At 39.9% G+C, this 10,310-nt stretch overlaps 1 protein-coding gene across 1 annotated transcript; it reads right to left on the bottom strand.

The window, feature by feature from the left end:
• Positions 1-3,755: 3,755 nt before the first annotated feature.
• Positions 3,756-4,674, bottom strand: LOC126266768 (uncharacterized). The gene has a single exon (XM_049971290.1). It carries the CDS (start codon positions 4,672-4,674, stop codon positions 3,787-3,789), a length of 888 nt encoding a protein of 295 aa, XP_049827247.1. The 3' UTR covers positions 3,756-3,786.
• Positions 4,675-10,310: the final 5,636 nt, after the last annotated feature.

The following is a 10,310-nucleotide window of genomic DNA, read 5'->3' as shown; positions in this document are numbered from 1 at the left end:
AATAATACATCTGCAAACTTAATGCCCATCTACAGAAGTTAGCATGATTCTCATAATCCTTCGAAGAAATTCTTGATGTTAAGATACTTTTTACGGATGGAACCTATGTCGACACAAAATGCGTAGTTGCCTGACTCATGAAACTTCCTCGCGCGAGTGCACACGGGAGCTAAAGTGTGAATGAACTGCAACATCAGCAAGAACATTAATTTCCTCGTTTTCCGTCGTCACCTGTTTCTCTCGGTTACGTTGCCTAGGCGTTGCACTACCACTCTAACGTAAATGTTTGAAGAGGTTGATAAATGATTGTCGAGATGGTTGACTTTTAGTGGGGTACCTTGGCGTATGCACCGTACAAGGACGAACTGCATTTTTACGTCACTCTCATTACACCATGAGAATGTCAGTTTCTTATACATTCGTAAATCCCTTCGTCCACGTACTGTCTAATGCTTGAACTGTGACACGCTGCAGAGCAGCCCAGGAACACATGAGCGCACTACACCCAAACATGAAAACATCGTACCCAGAAACTATTCAGGTTGAATGGCACAAAAAAGTGCCGGCGTGTAAACTTTTCAAAACAAAATCTCTTGACTCCTGCAACATACAGCACCGAAATTCTGTTTTGCCCTGGTTCAGTTGTTAATGTCAATAGGTATTGTTCAGTTTGAAAAAGGATATGTTTCCACAAAAATAAACTTTCTAGGTATTATTACAATCTGTTTACTGAGTATCAATGCGAGCCCCTGACTACCAACTCATCTTTCAAAACCACACATCAACACCACTTTCCATTTCTGCACTATTGGAGGCGAAGAAACTGCCCTTCCTGAGCGGGCGGGTCAGATGTGCATACATAGAAGGGACCTCCCCCCAATTTTATTGTATATTCAGATTACAAGGGAAAATGTACGTATGGTTTACAAAGCCATTATTTCGCACTCGTGGTAGAGCTTGCTGCAATCGACTAATATAAATCGACAATACAAAATGCACAGATGCAGAGCTGGAATAATGGATGTTGTATCTGTGCAGAAGCACTGAATCACGGTTTCTCTGGATACTGAAATGGGGTCATGAAACGTGCGCTGCTAGATCATCTGACCACGCATTGCAGGCTTTTTCTTGTGGGGTTATCTGAAGGACTGAGTGTATGCGAAACAACCAACTACTCGTCATAACATGTTAAAACACGTCAGTAATACTGGCAAGAACATTCATCCAGATATGCTTTTGAGTTGCGTACATGCATTACACTCACGAATTAATAAGTGTGTTAAAATAGAAGGCCTTCAGTTTGAGCATTTATTATGAATTACAGTTATGGTGAAAGGCAAGGGGACTTCTCGAATCAAACACCCCAATGGTGCCAGGGAAGAGGACCCACCGATATCAAGCATACCGATGGTAACATCAACCTAGCTTTGCTTCATCATGTTGAATGTAGTTTCTAACCAGAAATTGCAAAGGCTGACCATATTATACTGTAAAATCAAATCTATAACAACAAAACCAAATTTCGAACATTAGTATCAACCGTTAGAACACAATCGTTTGCATTTACGTTTTAAATAAAATGTCGAATTAAATGCATCGGTTCATAACTGAAACGATGGACACACTTAATATTTGGCGATTACAGCGACATTTACCACGAATGGAAAACAATGCTTTGAGCAAACCATAGGTATTTCTTGGCGCAGAATCTAAGTATGGAATAAAAATGGAGATTTCTCGTTTGAAAATACAAAGTTGACCCCTGCCGCGCAGGAGGGGTTGTTGGGAAGTGTCTAGTTGTGGAACAGACATATGCCCCTTTACTAATAACAACATTTCACCTGAAACATTTTTTCGTACTGTGTGTCGTTTCGAGATATTTAGTGGCCTCATGTTAGACAAACACGCTCTATACACAGGGTGCAACGGGCATAAGTCAAAGATATTATTATGTGTGGTACCTTAGATGTGTAAGTAGCCTGTTTATATGTGTGTACGTTGGCAGCGTGATAGACTGCATTAATAACTTTGACAGCGTCGTACGCCCTCTGTAAGAGACTCTGTGGCTGGTTGGACTTGCAGTTGGGAGTGAATAGCCAGCTGTGATGGAAGTTGGAAGTTAATAGTCGGCAGTGATGGTGGTTAGAGGTCTGAAGTGTTAGCACGAGCGGACCGTCTGGACGCGTCCGTCATGGAGATTTAATTTTGTTGACGATTATATAATTTTTGGAACTGGATGTCACCGATGATTATATAATTCTTGAACTGGTTGTCACATGATTAACGTAAAATCTGCTAAATAGATTGTTTATTTTGCAACAAAATCTTTCGTTTGCTAACCACATGCCTATTAGTAGTTAGAATCTTTTACTTAGCTGACTGAATTGGTGCTTGCTGTATCACTGTAGTTCGTGTAATCAAGATTATCTATGTGGTAAGTGACTTATGAAATGTATGCGTTGTTATTAGGACTTCTTCAAATTCAGATCCATTCTTTTGTGCTAAGTAATCGTCAGATTGCTTTGCGTGTGTATATTGTTGGTCGTAAATGAATAGATTAGGTTTGAGCTGTACTTGTCAGGGCTAATTCTGTAGGTCAGTGTTGAAATGATAAAGACAAGCAAAGTGACAGTACGTCTATTTCACTCAGAAGTTTCAAAATTTAATTTAGAAGTTACACCTTCTCAGGTATTTCAATCCAAGTAAAAACATGATAAAGAAGTTTTACATGTACAGAGAAAAATGTGTTGGTTATGTTTCCTCCACTTTTAACAGTCTCCCCGCAAACATGTCACGCTATTTATAACAACAACTTTTATCAGTCCTTAAGGACTTGGTGTCGAAGTGACGCTAGTAAACTTGGCAGTACGAATGAGCTTAGGAGACCCATGATAGAATGACATACGGTTTTTTGTGGATCTGGACGTGTGACCAGAAAATTTCTGTTTTTGAGGTGGTGATGGGATGATATTATATTGGATAACACATTGTTGTTTTTCTTATGCCTTATCTCTATATAAGCATTCAAGTAATCTGTAACTCTCTTATAATTTTTTGTGTTTGACCAACAGAAATAACTGAGTTGAGGGAAAGTATGTAGTATACATATATATATATATATATATATATATATATATATATATATATATATATATATATATATATATATATATATATATATATATAACCGAATCAAACCTGTTCAGCGCATTTGTAGCCAGACATATGAAATGACAACACATAATGAAACATTTATTTCTAGTTAATATCATTCAAGTGGTTGACAGAAATGTTTTTCATTGTTATTCAGGCTTCATATTTAGTTTAAATAGACATGTATCAAATATCGTTGAATTAAAGATGTTTGACGACAGTAACGCTGATTTCGTGTTATTCTTTTAACACAATACACATAAACTTATCCGCTAAAAGTACGCCACCCTCATGAAAGAACACCCTGATCGCTTTGGAGCGTTGCAGATAATGTATAACTGGTATCAGGGGGAGAGGAGAAAGCCGTCTCTGTGTGAGACACAATTCTAATCCTGTGCGCATATACTGCGTCTCATAATAACAGTGTCAAAAGGGAATGGCGTGACAAAAAAGGAAACCACACAAATACACGCGAGCATATTGGGTTTATTGAGAAATTTTTATTGCTGAACCATCAGAGAACAATACAAATTCGTAGTTTTACAACTCTCAAAAACACTAATATATTTGTAGTACAGTTTTAAGAGTCCTGTGTAGATTATGTGGATTAAAACTGCCAAGCGTCAAATTTCGTCAGAACATTATAATTGGTTTAACAAAGGAAACAGACATTTGGTGTTCGCTTTCAGAATGGCTGCGTCCAATACGAGGTCCAAACCACGTCCCTGGTTTTGGATTGCTGCGTCCAACACGAGGTCCTAACCACGTCTCTGCATCTGGATGGCTGCGTCCAACACGAGGTCCAAGCCATATCCCCTCTTCTGGATGGCTACGTCCAACTCGAACTCCAAACCTCATCGGTTTTTCTGGGTAGCTACGCCCAACACGAGGTCCCAACCACGTACCAGGGGCATGATTGCTGCGTCCAATACGAGGTCCAAACCACGTACCAGGGGCAGGATTGTTGCGCCCTATACGAGGTCCAAACCACGTACCTGGGGCAGCATTGCTGAGTCCAATACGAGGTCCAAACCACGTACCAGGGGCAGGATTGCCGCGTCCAATACGAGGGCCAAACCATGTACCAGTCTCTGGAAGGCTCCGTTCTGCGCGAGATCCAAACCACACACCAGGTCTGGAGTGACTACGATCAACACGCCACCATACTGAGTGCTTTGGCTGACTTCGCAGCACATCGTGGCGAGGCGTATCTGCTGTAGGAATAATGTTTACAGCAGTGACGCCTGATTTAGAGAGATTTTTTTCAAAGTCATCTCGAAATAACGTGTTCCAGTGGTCCTCGTCACCTTGAATATTTGGTTGAAACCGTAAATCGAAATTTTCTTCCAAGTTTTTCTTTTTACTGTGTGATAATTGTTCAGAACTTGTGTGTGTTTCAGAATGGTGGTTGCCACCATTACGCTTGTTTGAATTGAGTAATACCCCTGAAGTTTCGACACACAAGAGTAAACACGCTAAAGTCAAAAGAGCTACAACTGACGCGTCCATTCTGCTCTCCATCTTCGGGGTTCTGTGGTCACAGTGAAAAGGAATCGGCCTTTTATAGCAAACAGGCAGCCAGTATCTTCTCTACAGGTGGTCACGATATTGTAGTCCAGTAGTATTACATGCTGCTCACGTTCGTCCCCTGTTTCTCATTTTCAACTGCCAATAGCTGTACGCCCACGACGATTTCGCCGTATCGAGTACAATTAAAGGCTGTCGTCATAGGCGCCTTCATCTCATTGCTGCCCTGAAACAACCATGCGACCACTACCCTACGTAAATTGTTCGGTTGGTCATCTGAAGTCCAGTTTCTACAACACTTCTTTTATTACAGTGTTAATTTTTTCTCGGTTATCGTGCCATGAATATTTTGTATGCTGTTCGTATAACAAATACGTATCTTGCAAGCAAGTTGCCGATACATTGTATGATTCACGGAATTTTGTTTTTTCTTATAACTTAACAGTGTCATTCACCGCGAAGCCGACAAAATTTCTTTCCATTATTGCGTAGCATCATTGTTTCATGTGCAACCTACCATCCACGCACTGGTGAAGATTGAGTAGGTTATGTTTGTATTTCTCCACCTCGTAACAGTAATGACACTGGAGTTTTGGCAGATTGTTTTACGTAATTTTTATATACCTTATAAAGAACTGAATTTTGCAGTATTAACAAATTATTTCGTTTTATTTGTTTTTATCGTTGCTCTTGGGGCAGTGGTCTTTAAAGGGAGACGTCAACATTTTCACTATGCTGCCTGCTAGAAATGAGGAATCGTTGTTTAGCGCTAATTACTGCTTTGACGTTTAGGCATTTTTCGCCTACACAGATTAATATTAAGCAATAATCAAAGGCGACATTTTATGATATTTCGTAGGGTGATGTGTGTGCATTTATTGTTGAACTTGAAAGTGAGTTATAGCACACCACTGCCCCAGAGTGCAATTTAAAATGCTTGTTTTTACTAAACAGTACATTGAAGATCAATTTCTTCCTTTGAGTTTACTGAGACTATTGCTGCATCAAGAACAATTCGTATGCCTTTTACCTGTTTTCAGCTTGATGCAAATGCTTATCTCTTCGATATCGATGGATAGAAGAAATGATAATATTCAATTTGGTAAGAGCTACTATTATTCTTGAGTGCATATAGTAATTCTTCCATGGAACAGAAAATTCTCCATCGCAATGGTCTCTGCTCGTCAGCGAGACGAGTCGCACTGAGACACCCTATTTATGTAAATGGACGCCACCGGGCAGACATCCACCGAAGATTGTTTAGTTGAGACAGCGTCGGCACGTTCCAAAGTCATAAGCTCCACTGACGCTGGCCTTGGCGCAGCCACAGAGAAGAATGCAGGGCTGGAAACCTCAAAGCAATAATTTTTTTCACGCTATTTGTATATCATGAACGCCCAGTGAACCGATCGGCTTGCTCGACTGCACTCGACGCTTTTCGACAGTAGGCGTCTCAATTCAGGCACCTGTAGCTCATTGTAACTACTGTCTGACTGCGTCTAATACATTTACACATTTTTCCACTGCTTCAAATACATAATGGATTCCAAACGTTTAAAAGTTCTTTACCCGAAGAGATGAAGCAGTTTCTCGTAGGCACATAACATCGATAAATGTTACCATTTACCTTCGCTGGATCATGCGCATGTAATTTGATGTATATTTTTTTTCTTTATCTTTATTCTACGACTTGTAACGTGGCACCTTTGAACAGTCGTATCTTAGTTTACCTTCAGTTTTCTCTTTGCCCATACGTCGTATTACGGACGGAGAAGTTGTGGTTTGATTTTAATTACTCACTCATATCCATTTAGTTAAAAAGCCCAGAAAACCATAAAAAAATGTGGCGATTCCTCTTTGTACGGTTCCACGTTGTCTAAGGCGTTTTATCACGGTCCCTGCGGCTCTCCCCGTCGGAGGTTCGAGTCCTCCTTCGGGCATGGGTGTGTGTGTGTTGTCCTTAGTGTAGTTTAGTTTAAGTTAGATTAAGTAGTGTGTAAGCTTAGGGACCAATGCCCTTAGCAGTTTGGTCCCATAAGACTTTACCACAAATTTTTAATATCTTTGTATGGTGTAGTTACAGTACATTTGTAAGTAGGCTGTTTAGGTTTTTTTTTACTGGTAACGCCGCCGCCACGTAGCGCTCTGTATGAAAATCACTGGCTGTGCCCTATGCAGTCTGTGGCTGGTTTGCATTGTTGTCTGCCATTGTAGTGTTGGGCAGCGGCAGCTGGATGCTAACAGCGCTTAGCGTTGCGCAGTTGGAGGTGAGCCGCCAGCAGTGGTGGACGTGGGGAGAGGATGGCGGAGTTTAGAAATTTGTAAGAACTGGTGTCATGAACTGATATATATATTATGACTATTAAGGCAAATACATTGTTTGTTCTGTATTAAAATCTTTCATTTGCTAACTATGCCTATCAGTAGTTAGTGCCTTCAGTAGTTACAATCTTTTATTTAGCTGGCAGTAGTGGCGCTCGCTGTATTGCAGTAGCTTGAGTAATGAAGATTTTTGTGAGGTAAGTGATTTGTGAAACGTATAGGTTAATGTTAGTCAGGGCCATTCTTTCGTAGGGATTTTTGGAAGTCAGATTGCGTTGCGCCAAAAATATTGTCTGTCAGCTTAAGCACAGTCGTGTATAATTCTTCAAAGGGGACGTTTCATATGGCGACCCTGCCAGAATTCGAACCTGGAATCTTCTGCTTTTTTCTTGTAGTTTGTGTAGTTAGTGTAGCCTTTGTTTATTGCTAGCGCGTAATCATAGAGAGAATTTCCTTTGTAGTTACAGTCTTTCATTGTTGTACAGTAAAACATTTGTGGCATGCATGTAGATTTGCACCAAGTATTTCGCAGCTTCTCTTGCAATTAACTAGATATTATTTTCAGTGCTATATTAATGTATTCTCTTATTTTTGCTCTTCAAATTGTGCTTTTATGTGTTATCGTGTGAAATATTGTGACAATAATGGCGTGTGAAAAACGTAACACTAGGCTCCAAAGTAAACTGAGAAATAATAATGACGACGAGCGTCGCTTATCAGCACCACTGTGTAGTGAATTAACAGACATTCGAAGTAGTTATTTGGTAATTGTGCATAGGGAAATGGAGCGGTCGGCAAATAATGGTGTAGACAATGAAACAAGTAGTGAACAGGGAACAATTATCGATCGATCAGTCGGCAACAGCTCGGCTCAGGAATTCGAAATGACAGAACACGATATTGCAAATACTGTAGACTTAGGTTATGGGTCCTCACCGTTTTCTCAAATGAGTCACGACACATTTTCTGCCTGTCAAAATGTAAATGTTGCCGGTGAAAATGCACTGCCAAAAAGCATAGAAAAACAGATTCCAGACACTAATACACTATTATTCCAATTAATGCAACAAAATCAGAGACAAACACAGCAAAAGCTTCAAAAGTTAGACACAATGGAACAAAATCTGAGACAAACACAGCAAAAGTTAGACGCAATGGAGCAAAAGCTTCAAAAGTTAGACTCAGTGGAACATACGCTTGAACAAACACGTGAAGATTTAACTACTGAATTACATAAAATCGAATCGAAATGTCAAAAAGTCTGTAATGACGTTAAAAAGAGAAATTTGTGAGCATTTCCAACCTATTTTTTCGCGGCATGAAAATGCATTAAAGAATCACGAAGCAGCCACAAAAGAACTGCAAACAATTGTTCATGAAAATCATGAGACCTTGCAAGCTAAAATTGACTCAGTTGCATCTACCGATTCGGTTACGCAACTTGCAAAAACTCAAGAAAACTTTAAGGACATAGTAGATACTCTGAAAATTGGTTCAGAAAGACACATGGAGGACATTAGTTCATTATCAGAGAAAGTAGTTGAACTTTCGGATCAGCTAAATAATTTATCTACGAAGATAGATGATAATCCGAATGACACAAAACCGGTAATCTTTAATGACACAGAAGAGTTCGAACAAATTAGGAAATTCAAACAAAATCAAAATCAAATTAATACGCAACACCAAAGAGAAATCCGGGAAGTACAAGATCAGCTGACACAGGTAATACAAGAATTACGTATTTCAGAGGACTCCCGCACACCAATCGGGAAGAGGGACATAAAAATGCGGAACTGACACAAAATAATAACACAGGGCACTTTGGAGATTATGAAAGAAATTGGCAAAGTACACCGAATTTTGAGATGGAACCTCCGAAACGACGTAACAATGACCTACATGCGACCCGCTGACACGATGATATTGACTATAAGCTGTTCATTACTACACGTAAATTCAAAACATTTAAGAATTCTGGCAACGACATACATCCACAAGCGTGGCTTCATCAATTCTCTCATAGTTTCCCCACCAACTGGTCATTAGAGCACAGATTAGAATTTATGTGTGGCTATTTAGAGAATGAACCAGCTGTAAGAATGCGATCGGTCATTTACGATTGCCACAGTGAAGGAGAATTTTACTATGCCTTCCTCTCAGCATATTGGTCTCAAGCCACACAAGACCGAGTAAAATATGGCATCATAATGATGAAAAATTTCGAACAATCTGAATTTTCAAGTCTTGTGAAATATTTTGAAGACATGTTACATAAGAATCAGTATCTTTCAAACCCATACAGCCCGTCAGAACTCATCCGCATTTGCTTAATCAAATTCCCTGAACATTTACGGCATATTATTTTGGCAGGTCGTTGCAAGACGACATTGAAGCTTTTCAGGGACCTTTACAAGAATTAGAAATTGACACTGACAATCGCGGAACGCGAAAACAGGAACACAACAATTACAGGTCACATCCGACGCAGTTCCGCGATGAAAGAAATAATAACTGGACACGACAAGGCTATTCTTAAACCGCAAATCGTGAACAAAACAGACACCACCCGTATGACAACCATTGGCAAAATAATAGTTACAGAGAAAGATCGCACTTCCGTAGTAATGAACATTACACAGACAATCATAGAAACAGACAATATGGCCACCAGAACAATTATTATCATGGGAGACAGAACAATTTCAGACGCAAGGGTCCTCCGCGCAGTGATAATTCAGGGACAAATTCTGCACCACTTAACCGACAAGAAAGAAACTACAGGAACTACCGACATGACGACAGACGATATGATCGTAACGACAGACCTGAATTGCATCAGAACTGGCGAGTTTCAAACAGGGCAGGACCTCCTCGTCCCAGTGAATTTGTAGAAGTTAGGTCTCCTAATCCCAATAACGGCGCGCGCCAACAAAGAGATAGCAGACAATGACTCGCACCGCAGGCAGCCACGTGCGCCGGCTGGCTCAGAGAAAAATAACAAGAGACACTAACCTTAAGAAAAGATTTAGCATTCCTTACCGACGTATAATACATTGTAATTTTTTTTCAGTTGACAGTCTGCGTAGTAGGAAGAGTAAAGGATTGTACTACATTTCACATGTAAAATCGTTTATTGAAAGATAATCTGCTTTTTAACTTTGTCTTTGCCATAAAACTTTTCACTTCACATTTCTAGTATGCTTTGTCACACTAAGAAACTGTTAACATGCAACAATGTTTTGAAGTTAACTATACAGTCTAGAACCTAGGGAACATTTTTAAACAGAAATTACGAATGCATTGTT

This window comes from Schistocerca gregaria, chromosome 4 (genome assembly GCF_023897955.1).
Source record: "Schistocerca gregaria isolate iqSchGreg1 chromosome 4, iqSchGreg1.2, whole genome shotgun sequence".
NCBI lineage: Eukaryota > Metazoa > Arthropoda > Insecta > Orthoptera > Acrididae > Schistocerca > Schistocerca gregaria.
Note: the sequence above shows the minus strand (reverse complement) of the source record. Positions and strands in the feature narration are given on the sequence as shown.